This window comes from Acinonyx jubatus, chromosome X (assembly GCF_027475565.1).
Source record: "Acinonyx jubatus isolate Ajub_Pintada_27869175 chromosome X, VMU_Ajub_asm_v1.0, whole genome shotgun sequence".
NCBI classification, from domain to species: domain Eukaryota; kingdom Metazoa; phylum Chordata; class Mammalia; order Carnivora; family Felidae; genus Acinonyx; species Acinonyx jubatus.
The window spans coordinates 112,016,368-112,035,450 of record NC_069389.1 but is presented as its reverse complement, the minus strand read 5'-3'; the positions used below and the strand labels follow the sequence as shown (position 1 = coordinate 112,035,450).

The following is a 19,083-nucleotide window of genomic DNA, read 5'->3' as shown; positions in this document are numbered from 1 at the left end:
GAATCGGCTTGTGCTGGATGCTTTGCTAAAGCAAGAGGCTAAAATTGGTCTCTCACATTGAGCCCGAGAAGGTACAAAAAGCATTGTACTTCATAGTTCTATTTCACATACATTCCCGTGATCTTGGAGTGTTGTTTGGGGCCGCCAAAAAGGGAAAGGTGACAGAGAGCTAATTGTGATCTTTGGGAAAGGGTAATCTTTTCACATGGCACTTGTCTGGTGGAAAACAACCGGACCCTGGCTCATAATAAATTCATTACCTTAAAATTGACATGTCGACGTGCCCCGTTTGTTACAGGATTTGACCATTTGAAACCGTACGTGGTCGGAAAGCCCCCTTTGCTTTTCTGGTGCTCAGAGTGAACGATCTGCATTGTATGGGAGTCTGGTAATTAAGCAGTGCTGGCCCAGGAAGCTAGGGCATGCAGTAGAATTCGCAGCAGTCGTGCAGTGCCAGCCTGCAGGTTTGAGGCTAGTACTTTGCATCCCCGACCAAGATCTCTGCAGAGAATCACTTACGTTCGCTCACACCGAAATGAGCTTTGACCTCACTCTTCGCCTGAAATAACCCGACTGCTCTCATTTTCCTGCGCAACCATGACTATGGTAAGTCTCGGGAATTTGTACCAGTGTAATAAGCTGGAAGGTTCTCAGGAGTTGTACCTGAGCCCTAGGCCTAGGGCAAGGAATTCATCTGCAAGCCATTGGACCGAATGTGAAATATGCTGTTGAATACTCATTACTAAAGAATGACTTCAGAATTGAGGGGGCAAATTTTGTCCTCATCTTTTGCCTGGTAGAGATTATTTGAAGAGCACTCCCATTTAAATCACTAGAAGGCTACAGTTAAAGATTTAGGTTGGACTTGAAGACTTGCACAGCATCGTGGGTATAGTGCAAGTTGTGTGCTGTCTTAGGATCACTTTTGTATTTCAGACGTGGGGCTCTGAATTCCTTTAAAAATCAAGTGGTATTTTTTGTGTGTACCTATACGTATCTAAGATTGACTTTGAACATGACATAAATTACAGTGGTGTTGATTGTAGTTGTTGGTCACTGAAAATTAGATACGTGTTACGGCTGGGCTTTCCATTTTAAACGTGACACGGGGAGTGAATATTTCTTGGGCGTAGCATCATCTTCTGTGGCTCAGCACTCTTTGCTGAATCGTCTTAAAAATGCCATTTATTTCCCCAGGTTCTCTAGTTTCAAGCTAAAGGAAATCGTACTTCATTGTATTTCTTAAAGACATGGCCTTGACTTCCTTGCCATTAATAATCGACATATTTTTTTCTGATGAATTATGACTTTCCTTTTGACAGTTTTGAGGTAGAAAGAAATTGGTGGATTTGGTGTAGGATTTTAGGGTTTAGGCATGTAGGGGGTGACTTCAGAGATCTAAGAGTTGGATGTCTGAGTATAATAAAAGCACCACCTGTTCCCAGTGCGACATCTCCATTTTCCAGAAATACAATAAGTAAAAGATTACTAGCTTTGTCTATACAGTTTATTTCCTTTAATGGTATGTTCAGTTGGAAGTCTGGACTAGTTGATATTTAGGGGTCAGGGACTTTTATGTTATCCTTCTGTCCTTCATAAATTCCGAGTGATTACCATAGCATTTTCACATGGGTTTAAAGGTTTAATGACAGTCCAAACAACAAGAATTCCCCCCCCCCTTTTAAATATTTTATTTTTAAGTAATCTCCACACCCCACATGGGGCTTAAACTCACAACCCCAACCAAGATCAAGAGCCGTGTCCTTCACGACAGAGCCAGCCAGGTGCCCCCCGCCACCACTTTTTTGATATTATTTCATGTTCAAGATTCAAAATAAGACATTGGTTGATGAAGTAGATCCAGGGAGGTTGGCCAAGTAGAGGCTGTCAGTTTAGCTTGTCAGAGCCATATTAAACAGGCATGAATTTCTAGGTCATTGATAAATGAAAGCTTAAATTGTGAGTGTGAAATACTGGAAAAAATTTGTCTCTGATTCCAGAAGCTCTCAAACTGCTCTGGTTCCAGGAAGCATGCAGCATATAGTAATATATCACACAGAAAATGTCGTCGAATCAGTCAAAGAGGCCCAGGACTGGGAAGAAACTAGACTGAATGAGGTAGAATGAAAAATCAAAGACCAAAAATATTAAAAATAATGACATCGGTAGCTAATTCATTATTTTGAGTCCAAGGCAAGGCCAGTCTAGTCAGGCAATATCGGAAGCATTTAATCAATTAATAAAATAATGCAGGTAATTGCTGGTTTTCTACTTCTTTTTCTTCTTTTTTTTTAGCGAGAAAGTTCTCGGTTTCCTTCTTGAATTATCAGGGTACTAAGCTTTTCTTCCCCTGTTTCACTTTGCTAACAACCTTGGCCTGACATTACTGAGCATGGAAAATAGTGATGAGTTCATTTTATTATGTTTAGAAATTTACCCAAATATGTGTGTTGCAGTATTTTTGCATTCACACCAGCCTTACAAGTAGTCTGTACATCTTGGCCCCTACCAGGTAGTTCCTACAAGGCTGGGTTGTTTTTAATTCCAGTGTAGTTAACATACAGTGTTATATTAGTTTCAGGTGTACAATATAGTGATTCAACTCTTCTAGACGTTACTTAGTGCTCATCAAGATAAGGGTATTCTTAATCCCCTTCACCCATTTCACCTACCCTTCCTCCCCCCCCCCCCCAACCCATACACAGCTGGGTTTAACGGTTGAATTTGACCTTACTAAAAGCAACCTTTTTAATCTTACAATAATTTCCTTTTAACTTGTTTGGAACCCCGGATCAGTTTTTTAAGAATTAAGCCCTCAAGCCCTAGGGCATCTATTGTGTGTAATAAATTATCTCCTTTGCATGCATTTGGAGATGAGGAATCCCAAAGGAGAAAGGCTGCCTTAACCCAAAAGCTCCTGGGGGTGGGGGGAGGAACAGTTGGCAGTGTGCCAGGTGCATAGTAGGTGTTTGATAAATATTTTTTGAATGAACAGTTTTTATGTGTTTTGCATAAATAATAACTTACTTATAGACAGTGATATTTATAGCAAATTCCTCCTTATGAAGAGTGATTAAAGTTTCTGGCAATGAGCTCCTAAAATCCTTGGAATTTCCTGCGAGCAAAGCAATCAAAGGTATCTTTTGTTATGTTAATGAGGCAACTTCTGGAAAGCACCTCGGGTAGGGGGCCGGTTGCCAGGGGATCCAACCTTGTGATTAGAGGGTCGGAATGTTCAGTCCCACTCTCAAGAGGGGAGGGAAGAGGGTCTGAAGAGTTCTATCATCACTGGCCAATGGGTTAATGTAGTCCTGCCTCTGTAACGAAGGCTCCGTCAAAACCCAAAAGGACAGGGTTTGGAGACCTTCCGAGTAAGTGAGCATGGGGACAGTGGCTCAGCTGGAGAAGACATGGAAACTCTGCACCCTTTCCCCCAGACCTTGCCCTGTGCTTCTCTTCCCTCCGGCTCTTCCTGAGTTAACGGGCTTTTATAATGTCCCACTAATCTAGTAAGTCAGCGGTTTCTCCGGGTCCTGTGAGTGGCTCTAGCAAATTAACAGAACCTGAGGATCAAGTTGTGGACTTGTGCCTGGTGTCCCGAGACCCAAGGTGAGCCTCCTTGGAACCTCCAGTTTGCACTTGGTTGGTCAGAAGCACAGATGATAATGTGGACTTGAGGTTGGCATCGGAAGTAGGGGGAAGTGTGGGCAAGTCTTAGAGGACCGAGCCCTTAAGTGGGGCGACCCGATGCTACCTCTGGGTAGATACTGCCAGAATTGAGTTGAATTGTAAGACAATCTGAGAATTGCTTGTTGGTGTGGAGGACCCCCCCCCCCATTGGAATTGAGTGATCAGGGCCCACACTTTGGGGTATACCTTATACTGATTACCAATTTTCTAAGTATTAGTATAAATACATCGAATGCCTAAACTATGCAGACCATAGTATAATCTTTCTTAGATGATTATGTCATTTATGATCTTGCTGAGCGTTATTTCATTCAACAGATATTCACTGAGCACCTACTATGTGTAGGGCACTATGATAGACCCTGTGGACACATGGGTGAGCTATAGATAACAGAGGACGTGGTGACTGCCCTATCTCTAACACAGTTGTGACATGCCACAAAACTTGCTTCTCACGAATAAGTTACTGTTGTATGCTTTTATTTGTCTTTCCACCATAAATAGAGGGTACAATTGCAGTTATTTTCTGGTGGTTTGGATTTCAGACAGAAAGGAATTTGTTGCATTCGACCCTTCAGTATGACCTATGCATGGCAAACTGCTCTTTTGCAAATAGATGCTAGTCTGATTCTGTGTAAGATGGGAAACCTATTTGGGGATGATTCACTATGACTTGAAGTAAATACTGTTTATTTATTTGCTATGATTTATTAAATAGCCTGAAAACAAATTTTGTGCTTTTTTTCCCTGGTCTTTTTATTATTATTATTATTATTATTGATTAAACCACATAAAACTCTGAAAGTCTTCTAAATACCTTCTGTAAAGGTTTACTGTTCCTGTTGATGACTGCTCCTAATTCAACCCTTGAGTAGGTGATACTGAGTACCTACATATCAGATGGTTTCCAGTGCTCTTAATGGACTTTGAGCAGAGGTGAGATTTGGGTAGGGGAAGCTGGCCATTTTCATATTGAAAATGAGCTTCTTTCCTCACCCAGGCTACCAGTGAACCACCAGCTGGGCAGTGGATTCTGGGAGGTAAAGGGTGGCCAGTGGCCCCCCTGGAAGAGCCATAACTAAGTTCCCCGCGTCCAAGTGATACGCAGAGAACTAGGCAATGAGTCCATTCGTATACTGGTTTGTGGGGAAAATCATCAAGGCTGATTGCTTGTCTAACATGGACTGTCAGCTCTCCCCAAAGAGGGTGAAAGCATGGGACACAAAATAAAAATACTATTTTTTTCCGTTAGGGAGAAGGGTTTCCTGTACATCTGTAGTGCTTTATCTAGATTAATCTTTTGGATGTGGACTTTTGGAGATGGAGAGGAATTTTCTGACTGAGTGGAGGGAGTTTCTGGGCTTCCACAAGTGAGTCAGGTGCTGTTTTCAAGTTTACTTCTGTTCACTTAACACTTCCCCTTCTTGGCTTGGTGTAAGGGTGGATCAGTGGTGATTGTAAAACAAACATTAGCATGACTGCAGCATCTGTTAAACCACTGCAGTTTAGTGACGAATGAGCACTCAGCACTGCAGGTATGGGTGTGGGGTGCCCTATGCCAGCACGTTGGCAGACAGCCCCTCAATTACCGCAGTGTATGGATGGATTGCTGCTTTGGCTGACTTCTTGATTATCTGGTTTATAGATAATGTTGGACCATGGGCATCGCACATTTAGGAGGGTCATCGGTATTTCTGAAGTACAGATTGTCATTGATTTTTGCCCCATCTTTAATAGATTATAGAAGGATTAGCGAGGCCCATCCTGTTCAAGCAGTTATTTGTTTTTGTAGGCTCCTTTATTATATGTTGTCTTAAAGTATTACGGTGGCTGTATTTTTCTAGTCTCTTCTTCGGCAAGTAAAATCAAAAATCCTGGAAAAATCAAAACCGTTTTCTTGATAATGATCTTGCAGCTAGCATAGCATCAAGTAAACAGTAGATGCTCAATAAATACTGGCTGAATTGTTTTGAACTGCAGACACAGCCTGACTCTGTAATGACAGGTGAAAATGATCAGAAAAAAGTAACACTCTCCTACCTGCTTGAAAAGTAATCAGAAAAACTTGAGCGTTCACATGAGGCTCTTTTCTTCATTCAAAAGATTATGTTTAGCACCTTCCCCTTCCTTGGCCATACATAAACAACTAAAATTCTGTACTGTCCTCAGCTTCTAAAATTATGAGTAAATTTATATCCTTTTCGTTAAATGCCGTTCACAAGCTTATATTTTCTGTTGCCACCAGCACATCACGTCTTTTTTGAAAAACAAAGCTGTAGTGTTAACCCTCCAAGAGCTGTAGATGCCTTGCCGTTCCCTGGTACACGTGCATTACTTGAACTCAGGATCTCACTTAGTATTTGGTGCTGGGAATGGAAGATACTTTCCTGTTTGCACCTCATTGCCATTAGTTGGATGGATACCTGTAGCGAGAAGGCAGAGCAGACCAGAGGAACTGTAGAGTTGGAGGAATTTGGAAGCAGTTTTGTTGTGAAAAGAGCCTCAGCCTTGTTTAAAAGGGTGGGTGTGAGTCTTAGTTCCGCCCTTTACTGCCCAGCTTGGGAAATTGGGCACCGTGCTTCATATACCTCAAAATGTTTATCAAGGTGTAGTCTTTGGACTCCTTGCATCAGAATCATCTGGGCTACTCGGGCACCTGGGTGGCTCAGTCCGTTAAGCCTCCGACTTCGGCTCAGGTCATGATCGATCTCACAGTCCATGAGTTCGAGCCCCGCATCGGGCTGTGTGCTGACGGCTCAGAGCCTGGAGCCTGCTTCGGATTCTGTGTCTCCCTCTCTCTCTGCCCCTCCCCCACACGCTCTGTCTCTCTCTCTCAAAAATAAACATAAAAAGAATCATCTGGGCTACTTATTATAAATGGATTCCTAGGACTCAAGCCTATTGAATCCGAGTCTCAGGTCCTACAAAACTGCATTTTTAGCAAGCACTCCAGATGGTTCTGAAATTCACTAAAATGTAAGAGCACTCATGTCATAAACACTGAAATGTGTACATTCTCTGTTCACCTGTCTGAACTTGACTTTTCCTCATCTATAGAATGAACGTAATAATACCTATTTCACAAGGTTGTTGGAAAAATGCTTGGTGCACGATTCCACACTGTACCAATTGTGTCAGAGGTCCCCAAAACCACTCCCAGGTTTGATGGTTTACTGGCAGAACTCACAGGACTTTGCATATAGTTGTGCTCACAGCTCTGATTTATTAGAGCAAAAGGATACAAAGCAAAGTCAGCAGAGGAAAAAGGTGCATGGGGCCAAGTCTGGAGGAAACCAGGCGCGGCTTCCAGCAGTCCTCTCCGCACTGTGGTCACCCGGGTTGTGCTTTAATTCCTCCAGCAGCGGGTTGCGACAACTTGTGTAACATGTTGTCCACCAAGGGAGCTCGTTAGAGGCTCATTGCCCAGGACTTTTATTGGGACCTGTTTATGTAGACCCCCTCTGTCTGGTACTTGCCAAAATTCCAGACTCCCAGAAGGAAAACCGGTATTTAGCATACGCCATATTGTTTGTACCGAGAGTTGAGGCACAGCCAGTTACTCTTACCACTTAGGGTGGTGGGAACCCCAGATCCAAATCGCCGGCTGGGTACCAGCTTTGTAAGCAAGGCTTTTTAAGAATAGCAGTCCCTGGCGTGCAGTGGTAACTCTGCTACACATTTATGTTACGAAATGCTGGTAGTTTTCGGTGAAGGCAAATGACTTGCCCACGGCCATTAAGCTAATCAGCAGCAGAATTGAGACCATCTGAGACTCCGGCCATCGCTACCACCTTTTCTCTGCTGCACACAGCCATGCTCCTGGATTATGGGTCATTCTTTTTCACACCGTTGGTCGCATCCACTTTTTGTCACTTGCAGCAGAAGAGCCGCCTGCCGCTGGTAAATTGATGCGCCCAGTGGGGGAGCCAGGAAGTATTGATGTTTCTGCCAGTTTAGCGTCAACACTTGCTGGTTTCCTCTCTGGAGCATCTCCGAGTTCGTGGATTTTCAGTTTTTCCCGACTTTTGGATTTTTGTTACTACCCACTCCCCTCCTTGTCCCATTCACTTCCCCATAGTCTCAACATTCATTTGTATCATGACTTCATCGCATTCTATACATGGCCAGCTGTTAGCTCATGGGCAGCTGGGGGGTTGGGGGGGGGCAACAATTCCAAAGTGCAGGCATACTGAAGAGTATTTAGTCAAGAATGACCATACAGGAAAAAATGCCAAAAGAAAACAAAAGAGTAACATTCTTGGGTTGATGAATGAATTTTATGGCAATATGTATAAATATTGTTTTATTGCAGGGGTGTTTTTTGAGTTTTACAGTCCTGAAAAACCCCAGGGATATCTCTGGTCATTCTTAAGTTTCAGTCTTTTTTTTTGCCGTTATCAAAAAAGAAAATTAATCATTCTTTTATGATTTGGGCAAAGAATAAATCAGGAACTCCTACTGAAAGATGTGGTAATCCTACAGATCAACAGGGAGCAGAAGCTAGGAGGGAACTGTCACAAATAAGTAACAGCTGGGTAGAGCAGATTATGTAAGCTACACCTGTTGCGTTAGCAGTGGGAATGTTCTTTAAGCTTCACAATTAACGTAGTTTGCAATAATATGGATTAAGGTGTCTATGGTATAGTGCACAATTTACTTCGGCTTTCCTGAAAATGTTGCTGTGAATCACAGGCTTCCTTTGAACCCTCATAACCCTACTTGTGCTGTAGAAGTATGTGAGGCACAAGCCCTGCCCTCCGGGAGTTTGCAGTCTGTTAGAAGACGGCTTACGAGACCAGCCTCCTTACGAGGCATTTGGTCATTCATCAGTGCTGTCCTTTTAAGAGGCACACACAGTAAGTGCAGCTGACTTTCAGAGGAGAGCGCTGAATTTCACTCTGGCTGTTGTGGCTGGAGGAGGGATTTATAGAGGAGGTGGCATGTGAACTGGGTGGTAAGGGACCCAAAGGATTGAAGTTCATGGGACTTTAGGGACGGGCAACCTCATTACAGGAAGAGGCAATCATCGGAGCAGTTGGGCCAAGTTATTGCTCATGGTACCTGGAGCAGCCGAGCCAGTCAGTGCAGAAGGCACAGGTTCCAGCTCCAAATGCTGGAGAAAGACCGAAACCTGGGTTTTTAATGCCTTACGTTTGCTGTGCTGAAATTTAAACTTTAAAAAAGGGAAACCTAAAACTGGACATCAGGCAGCTTTCGGTTGTCAAAGCAGCAGCTCTAGGAATCTTCCTGTAGACTCTTCTGAAATCCATGACTCCAGTGATGGTCATCAGTCTTCTGATCTGGTGCGGGAACAATAAGGTAGGAGCTGGGATGGAAGCATTTGGGGAATGCCTCAAGACACTGCTTCGTATAATATAATTGGTTATTTGTCTTGCTTACATAATGGGTGCACACTTTCAGAAACTTCCTATGTGGAGACATTGCAGTAGGTAGTTTTTATCTTGAGTACTGGTGGTCATATATAGGCATACCTTGTTTTCTTATGCTTCATTTTACTGTGCTTTCCAGATACCGGTGTGTGTGTGTATGTATGTGTGTGTATGTGTTTTAACGAATGTTTGTTGCAGCCCTGTGTTGAGCACGTCTATCAGCACCGCTTTTCCAACAGCATTTGTTCATTTTGTGTCTCTGTGTCACAGTTTGGTAATTCTCACAATATTTCAAACTTTTTCATTATTTTTATATTTGTTATGGTGATCTGTGAAGTGATTACGACTGGCTGAAGGCTGAAACGATGGTTAGCGTTTTTTTTCGCACTAAGGTTTTTTAGCAGCAAAATTTTAAAATGAGGGTAGATGCATTATTTTTTTTTAGACAGTGCTATTGCACACATAACAGCCTGCAGTATTTTGTAAACATAACTTTTTAAAAAGATTTTTATTTTGAAGTAATCTGTGTACCCAACGCGGGGCGTGAACTCACAACCCCGAGATCAAGAGGCATACGCTGTACTGACTGGGCCAGCCAGGCGCCCCAGTAAACATAACTTTTATATTCACTAGGAAACCAAAAAATTCATGTGACTCACTTTATTGTGCTATTCACTTTATTGTAGTTGTCTGGCACCGACCCTGCAATATTTCCGAGGTATGACTGTATTTAAAAAGCTGGGGATCAGGCCTTGGTCCAGAAGTATGTTCCTTACAGTAACACTTCTATTTCACTGCCATTAGACAACATGACTTTTTTTTTTTTTTTTTTTAGGCAACATGACTCTTAATAGACCTTCAATCTTGACTATATCGTCATGCCTTAATCAGAACATGAATTACATCTTATCTCCTCACAACCAGTGTATCACTACGTGATGTTTTGGGTTTTGTTTTTTTTCTTTTTTTAATGTCTGCTTATTTGAGAGAGAAGGAGCACGAGCTGGAGAGGGGCAGAGAGAGGGAGAGAGACAGTCCCCAGCAGGCACCGTGCCACCAGCGAGCGCGGAGCCGGGTGTAGGGCTCGATCTCACAAACTGCGATCGTGACCTGAGCCAAAATCGGGAGTCGGATGCTTGACCGACCGAGCGACCCAGGCACGCCTCACCCCCGGATGTTGATGCCGCTTTTTTTTTACCGTCACGACTGCCACGCTAGCCCAAGTCGTCAGCATCTCTCCTCTTTCGTATTTGTTCTTCCTCCGGTCTTCCCCCTTTCAGCAAATGGCCTCATCCCCGGTCCATTCGCTCTCGGGAGAAACCTGGCAGTCATCCTTGATCCGCCTTTCCCTGGATCTCCCACATCTAGCTGCGAATCCAGAATTCTGTTTCTCAGAGGACTCTGAAATCTGTCCACTTCTCCGCACGTCCACCTCTGCTGCCATCCAGGTCCAAGCTGCCGCTGTCACTTGCCTGGACCATTGCAATAGATGATCTCATCCACCCCCGCCCTCTCCAGTGTATTCTCCACGCGGCACCAGACGGCTCTTTCACAGATGCGTGTCGGAAAGCCTTCAGTGACTTTCCTGTGTCCTCTGGATAAAAATCTGACCAGTATCAGCTTGTACTCTTCTGCACTTTTGTTGTTGTTGTTCGTGTTCACTTTTAGACATTGAGGTATTATAGGGGCGCCTGGGTGGCTCAGTCGGTTGGGCAACTGACTTCGGCTCGGGTCATGATCTCACGGTTCGTGGGTTCGAGCCCCACATCGGGCTCTGTGCTGACAGCTCAGAGCCTGGAGCCTGCTTCCGATTCTGTGTCTCCCTCTCTCTGCACCTCCCCTGCTCGTGCTCTCTTTCTGGCTCTCAAAAATAAATAAATGTTAATAAAAAATTTTTTAAAAAATAAATAAGTAAATAAAAACTGAGAGATTATTCCCATAGCAAAAAATTCACCATTTTAAAGTGTACACTTAAGTGGGGTTTTTTTGTGTGGGTTTTTTTTTTCTCCCTTCACGTTATTATTTAAATCCCAGGTAGTTAACATAGAGTGTAATGTTAGTTTCAAGTATGGGATTGAGTGATTCATCATTAAATGGTTTTTAGTATATTAACTATTTGGCACAGCCATTACTACAGTCTAATTTCAGAACATTTTTATCACCCCAACAAGAAACCACGTCCCTATTAGTGCTTAGTCCCCGTCTCTCCCTGCAGGCCCCGGCAACCCTCGCATTTACTTTATCATCACCGGGGATTTGCCTTTTCTGGACATTTCGCGTAAATGGACTCACACGGTATTTGCTCTTTTGTGATTGACTTCTCTCCTTTAGCGTGATGTTCTCAAGGCTTTTAAATCCATGTTGTAGCCTGTATCCGTACTTGATTCTTTTTTCTTTTTTTAAAAAAATATTCTCAAGTTACCTAACAGGCGGTTGTAGTCTTGGCTTCCGGAGTAGATTCCCGGGATTCATCACTAACCTACAACACCCAGTGCTCGTCCCGACAAGTGCCCTCCTCAGTGCCCATCACCCGTTTTCCCCTCTCCCATCAACTCTCAGTTTGTTCGCTGTATTTAAGACCCTCTTATGGTTTGCTTACTACTTCATTCTTTTTTATGGCTCAGTGATAGTCCATCGAATGGATGTGCCACATTTTGTTTTATCCATTGATCAGGTGATGGACGTTTGGATTATTTACACTTTTTGGTTATTGTGAATAATGCCGTGTTGAACATTTTTGTATATGCTTTTGTGTGGGCATATGTTTTCAATTCTCTTGGGTATATACCTAGGAATAGAATTGCTTTGTTATATGGTAATTCTGTGTATAACTTTTTTGAGAAGCTGCTGAACTTTCCCACAGCCTTCCTCACTTCTTTTTTTTTAAAGAGAAATTATTCTTAAGTTTGTTTGTTTGTTTATAATCTCTACACCCAACGCGAGGCTTGAACTCACAACCCCGAAATCAGTAGTCGCATGTTCTTCCAACTAGGCCAGCCAGACGCCCCTTCGAAGAGAATTTTGAATTGTGGTAAAAAGCACATAACATAAAATTTAACATCCTAAAGATTTTTTTAAGTGTGTAGTTCAGCCGTGTTAAGTATAATCACGTTGTTTTGCCACCGGTCTACAGAACTTTTTCATCTTGCAAAACTGAAACTCTGTGCCCATTAAACAGCCACTCTACCGTTCCCCTCACTCTTCTCTCCCCCCAAGCCCCTGGCAACCACCATTCTACTTCCTGTTTTATGAATTCAACTACTTTAGATGCCTTTTATAAATGGAGTCATCCTGTATTTTTCTTTTTGTGACTGGCTAATTTCACTTTGCCTAACGTCCCCGAGGTTCATCCATGTCGTAGCATGTGATAGGACTTCTTTTTTAAGGCTCTCTCTATATATACCACATTTTGTTCACCCATCCATCCATCCATCCACTGATGGATATTTGGGTCGCTTCCACCTTTTGACTATTGCGAATAACGCGGCTGTTAACAAAGGTGTGCGAATATCTCTTCCAGATGATTTTAAGTAGAAGAGAGAAACAAATAGAATTGCTGGATCATATGGTGGTTTTATGTTTAATTTTGTGAGGCACCTCTGAACAGTTTTCCATAGTAGCTGAAGGATTCCAACTTCTCCCCTTCCTAGCCAACGCGGTTTTGTTATAGGAGCCAGCCATTTTAATTGGCGTGTGGTGATAGTTCATTGTGGTTTAGATTTGCATTTCTCAGAGGATGAGTCAAGTGAAGCATCTTTTCACATGCTTTCGGCCATTTGTATATCATTGGAGAAATGTCTATTCCAAGTGGTTTGCCAATTTTTTATTGAGTTATTTGGGTTTTTGTTGTTCGGTTGTAGCAGTTCTTTATATATTCTAGGTACTAATCCTTTATCCGGTACGTGATTTCCAGATATGTTCTTTTATTCCATAGATTGCCTTTTTACTTTGTTTATTGTTTCCTTTGAGGCATAGAAGTTTTTAAACTTGATACCCCCGTTGTCTTTTGGCTTTTGTTTCTTGTGCTTTTTAGCGATATATCTAAGAAGTAATTACCAAATCCAGTGGGTCATGAAGCTTTTCCCCTGTTTTCTTCTAGGATTTTTATCGTTTCAGGTCTTACATTTGGGTTTTTGATCCAGTTTACATTGGCTTTTGTATATGGTGTAAGGGAAAGATCCAATTTCATTCTTTTGCATGTGGACATCCAGTTTTTCCAGGGCCCTTTGTTGAAAAGACTGTCTTTTCCTCATTGAGAGGCCTTGGCATCTTTCTTGCAGATTTTTTTTATTTTCAAGTAACCTCTGTACCCAGTGTGGGGATCAAATCCACAACTCCAAGATCAAGAGTTGCGTGCTCTCCTGACTGAGCCAGCCAGGTGCCCCTTGAAGATCATTTTGACCATATACATGAGGGTTTATTTCTGGACTCTCTTCTATTCTCTTGGCCTGTATGTCTGTCTCTATGCCTGTACTACCCTGTTTTGATTACTGTAGCTTTGTAGTATGTCTTGAAATCACAAAATACGAGACCTCCTCCAACCGTCTTCTCTTTCAAGATTGTTTTGGCTATCCAGGGTCCCTTGAGGTCCTGTATGGATCTTTGGATGGATTTTTCAATTTCTTCACAAAATAGTCCTCATTTTTTGTGTTCTGTCTGCCACAGGATCCTGTCTGGTAAGCTGCCCTGTGGCAGTCATTTGCCTCCATTCTTAATTCCTCTCCCAGAGCTCAGCTTAATCATCACTTCCCCAAGGAAGCCGCCCCTGTCCTTCCCTCAGACAACGCCTGCTTTCCGGGTTCAGAGCATTATGAGCCTTTCCTTTATACTCGTGTCACAGTTGACTTTACATTTGCGTATTAAACTCATTTGCTCACGTACATAGTATCGACCTTCCCTCTACAGAGGAAATTTCTTGAAGGTGAGAACTGTGACCGTCTTCGCTTATTGGTGTGTCACTAATGCCTCAGTGCCTGGTTTAAGCCCTTAATACGTACGTGAGGATGGGAGTAACCTTATCATATTTATATGGATCAAAATTTGAAATGGGTTTTCTTCATAATTTTTTTTTTGTATTTTTCATTTTACCTTTAGTATAGGCATTTGTGTTCTGTTAGGCTGTGTGCAGAGATAATTATTCAGGTCAGTGCCTTGAATTACTGATCCTTGGCTTCGTATATGTTGCGGGTTTGTGGAATTTAGTTGTAAGTTGTCTGTGTCTTCTTATTATAATAACAGCTAAAGACAGAGTGCTAAGTTCCTGGCATTGTTTTAAGTGCTTTACAAGCATTAGTTCGTTATATGCATTTGCTTACCGTGGATAGGGTTTTCCAAAATCAATAGGCTCTGTGTGTGTGTTTACATATATGTAAATACCTATGTATTTAATGTTCACTGTTATGTATGTATGTAAATAAGCTTCCTCGTGTGTGTGTGTGTGTGTGTGTGTGTGTAAAACTTCATGTATGTGTGTGTGTATATATACGTATAAACTTATTTGAAGGAAATGACTCATGATTATGGAGGTTGACAAATCCTGAGACCTGCAGTTAGCAAGCTGGAGACCCAAGAGAGCCAATGGCGTAAAGTCCAAGTGGGAAGGCCTGAGAACCAGGAGAGCTGATGATGTAAGTTCCAATCCAAGAGCCAGCATGCCAGTTCGAGTCCAAAGGCAGGTGAAATCAATGCCCCAGCTCCAAGGGCTATTAGAAGTTCCCCTTTACTGGAGGAAAGTCAGTCTTTTTTTGTTGTCTTCAGGCTTTCAGCTGATTGGGTGAAGTCCGCTAGCCTTACGGAGGACCGTCTGCTTTACTCTGTCTGCCAATGCGGATGTTCGTCCCGTCCGGAAATACCCTCACGGACACACCTAGAATAATGTTTGACCAAATATCGGGGCCCTGCGTGGCCCGGTCAAGAGAAGGCATAAAATTAACCATCACACTTACTTCCTAGGATCAGGTGCAGATGAATGAACAATCTAAAGTGTACAGAGATCAGGAATAGAAGGCCTTACTGTAAGTAACTAGTTTGCTAGACTTTCTGTCTCTAAAATGAGGGGCTTGGACTGCTACACGGTCTGTAAAGGCTCAGCGAGCCCTAGAGACCATCCATTTCTCCAGCCTCTTCATTTTACAGTGGAGGAAATGGACAGAGAGGGCAAATGGCTTGTCCAAGACTATTCAGTGAATGGGAGTTCAGAGATAGGGAACCCTACGCTCAGCTCTGTTACGTACGTCCTCCGTTTCCTCTTCTGTGAATTGTGAGGGCTCTTGGGTCATCTATATTTAAGTTCTCTTCTATTTCTATAATTTTGTAGTATTTGTTTTAGGCTTCACCGTCAAGCAGTGGAATGTTTTTTACTGTTTACTATTGGGCTGTTTATCAGCGTTACTCCTCAGGTCTCCATCTCTTGGTTGTTCATTTGACTGTACTCTACCCCAAACTTCGGTTTCTTTAATGAGTGCAGGCTAAATTGTCTATACTTTGAATAGGCACAATGACAACCTTTAGGCTGTTCATGCTGTTCATTGTCTTTTAACAGTGGTTGTACTTTTTAGTTTTACACCGACCCGAATGATGGAGGGTCACATGTAGACCTGTGCCTGTGTTGGTATTATGTTCTAGAACTCAACTCTGATTACGTTGACCTCTTAGCTAACAGCTCTAATGGAGGAGAGCATTTTTGGTGATGCTAAAATATGATGGGTAAGCTTCCTGGGGAGCACCACCCCTGTTTTCTTTGCCAGTGGCCTCCTGGCATTATTTCCCGAAGACCCTCTTACTCCTCTGTACTTACGAACACAATTAGCTGCACCATGGTAGATAGAGAGGCAAGCCCTTGGATTGCCTGAGTGACAGCAGCTGGGAGACAATAGGAGACAATGGGTAGACATTTCATAGGTATAAATTTTAGAACCAGTAGTGTGATGGAGTAGAATTCGGTGCTTGCTCTGTTTTTTATAGCCAGTGATTCAACCAGAGGATAATACCAATAGCAAGGGAGCGGTTTCATGAAATGGAATTCTGTAAATCTATTTTAAGAGTCATAATCACTTGTTAATTTAGGTCAGACCCTAGACATTGATGGAAAGTATCAGTAGAATATATATCCGTTTTGAAATCCAAGGCAGTATGATTAAACTCTTCTTGTGCAAAAGTAGACATATTACACGTGACCTACCAAAGATACAAGTGAAAGCCATGTAATCATTATAAAATCAAATGAAATCAATCAAAAGACGTTAAGAGATTTATAGGATACCTGTTTGGAAGTAATAATTTAAGTCATGAATTTCATGTTGCATCAACAATTGTTCCCAATAGACACCTAGTATGGTGGAAGTCGTTTCCAGTCTCATGCTGGGAACGTTTCTGTTATGGTGCCTCCACTCACCAGCTTCATAGCTTTAGGAAAATCACTTCGATGCTACAGAAATCATCTTTGTAAAGTGGAGTATTTAGTGCATACAGAATATAAAACATATGCATAAGAGTAAGATGAATACCTATGCACCTACCACCTAGCTTGAGAATTAAACCACCACCAGTATAATTCTGCCTGGGTTACCCTCCTGTCTCATCCCTCTGCCTCCCCTCCGCTCTGCAACAATTAACTTTAGTTCTGGGTCATTCCATTGCTTTAAAAAACAGTTTTAACACAAACATATGCAAACCTAGATAATCCCATTATTTTTGTTTTCTTATTTTGAGCTTTACGTAATCGGTATGCTGGTTTTTTTTTCTTAATATTGTATTGCTAAGATTCCTTATAAGGTTTTATTTAGCTATAGTCCATTCATTGTTGCTGCAGAATAATACTCATTTGGAAATATACCAGAATTTATTCATTCTTTTGTCAGTGAACCTTTAGGTTGTTTGTAGGTGTTGGGTTTTTTTGTTTTTTTGTTTTTTCCTGTTATGATGAGAAAATATGTGTCTTGGGGCACCTGGGTGGCTCATTTGGTTAAGTACCCAATTCTCAGTTTTGGCTCAGGTCATGATCTCACAGTTCATGAGTTCAAGCCCCACGCCGGGCTCCATGCTGATGATGTGGAACCTGCTTGGGATTCTCTCACTCTTCCTCTCTCTCTCTCTCTGCCCCTCCCTCCCCTGTGCGTTCTCTCTCTCTCAAAATAAAGGAAAAAAAAGAAAATATGTGTCTTTTGGTGTATATTTATGATGGGATTTTCCCCTGTGAGTCCGTATGTGTATGTATAGGCTTCACACATACGGGTACAAACACATGGGCATAAATATATGACATACACTATTAATGACAGTCTTGAAATGTGCAGCTGTACAAGAAGAGGTGAAATTGTTCTCCAAAGTGGTTTAGCCAATATGCACTCTCATTAGCAATGTGTGAATTCCTGTTGCTTCATATTTTTCAATACTTGGTATTGTCTGACTTCTTTTGGCCAAGTCTTTGATTGCTAATGAAGTCGAGCATCTTTGCATATGTTTAAGGGCCATTTAATGTTTCCCTTAATACTTATTTATGTCTTTTGACTGTTTTCTCTTGCGTTGTTCATCTTTCTTCAGACCGATTTAGAATTATGAGTCCTTTTGACATCCAGGGCATTAATCCTTTGTTGGTTATATTTGTTGCAGGTACCGTCTCGGTGACTTGTCCTTTTGCCATTTTGTTTGGTGTCTTTTTGATAAACAAGTTCCTAATTTTAATGTAGTTAAAATTTCAGTCTCTTTCTTTCCAGTTAGTGCTGTATGTATCTTGTTTAAGCAATCCTTGGCTATGCCAAAATTGGAAAGCTAGTCTCTCCCTTTTTGTAAAAGTTTGAAAACTTGGCAGATTATTATTGGGAATGTCCTTTTTCAGATCTTTAAAATGCAGGGGCATGAACTAGGTTTTCTGTGGCAACCTTTTACCCCTTGACACTGTGACCTGAAGTAGATTGTGCGGCCATGTACTTGTATTTTCAGAGATTGCAGTGTGTGTGATGTAGTAATCTTTCCCACTCTGAAGTTTCATGTTCAGTCCTACTTCTCTTTCTCTCATTTCCCCAGCCTCTTCCTTCCTGTTTTCTTCAGACATGTAACCAGTTGAATTCTGCAGCATCCTAGAGTTTCTATGTTGAAGCGGCATTTTAAAATTGAAGTGGTCTTAAATGTTTATTTTGAGAGAGAGAGAGTGGGAGCAGGGAAGAGGGGCAGGTGGGGAAAGAGAGAGAGAGAGAGAGAATGAGAATGAGAATCTCAAGCAGGCTCCGTGCCCAGCACAGAGTCTGACGCGGGGCTCGATCTCAGGACCATGAGATCATGACCCGAGCTGAAATCAGGAGTTGGACACTTAACTGACTGCACCGCCTGGGCGCCCTAGAATTGACGTGTGTATTGAGAAAATCGCAGCTATGTGTGCAGTTGTGAGAAATAACAGAGCGCTCCTGTGTGCCCTTCACCCACTTTCTCCCCAGGGTAACGTCTTTCAAAACTAGTATACTGTCGAAACCACCAATCTTAATCAGATTTCTCAAGTTATCCTTGTATTCGTGTGCGTGGGTGTGTGTGTGGGTGGTGGGTGGGTCTGTACAGCTTTATCCCGTGTATAGGTTTGCAGATCCACACCACCGACAAGATACAGAGGGAAACCGTGCCTCCATAGTGCCCAGTTTGGCCGGTGCTCCTACAGTTCTGGAGGGCCACCTCTGGTTACGTAGTCCAGAAGCAAATTGATGAGCTGAAACGACCTGAAATACTAGAGGAACCTTGGTCCTTGGGACTGAGGTCCTGAGAGACCAGTTGACACGCTCCCAAAATATAATCATTTATTTTGAATTGTGTAGGTCCATGCGAACCTGCATTTGACATCCTGGTAAGAGCTGCTCTTGGTCCGTCATGCCAGCACGAGTCCCTTCACATTCCACCTGGTCGATAGCAACTAAAAACTTGTCGTGGAAAGGAGGAATGATGATCCTTCTAACACTCAAAAGCATGCCAGAATGTGTACTGGTTTATATCCCCATAAATAGAAACTTGGGTTATTGTC

General features: G+C 42.4%; 1 protein-coding gene across 4 annotated transcripts in view; it reads left to right on the top strand.

Moving 5' to 3' along the window:
• The window catches only part of ATP11C (ATPase phospholipid transporting 11C), a 168,896-nt gene that overhangs the window by 2,322 nt on the left and 147,491 nt on the right, over positions 1-19,083 (top strand). Inside the window, exon 2 of one of the 4 annotated variants that reach the window (XM_027054776.2) lies at positions 299-606. The exons of the other annotated variants lie outside the window; for them this stretch is intronic. Within the exon in view, the coding sequence (XP_026910577.1) occupies positions 598-606 (9 nt within the window). The 5' untranslated portion in view covers positions 299-597. The remainder of the gene's footprint in view (positions 1-298; positions 607-19,083) is intronic. 4 annotated transcript variants of the gene reach the window in all.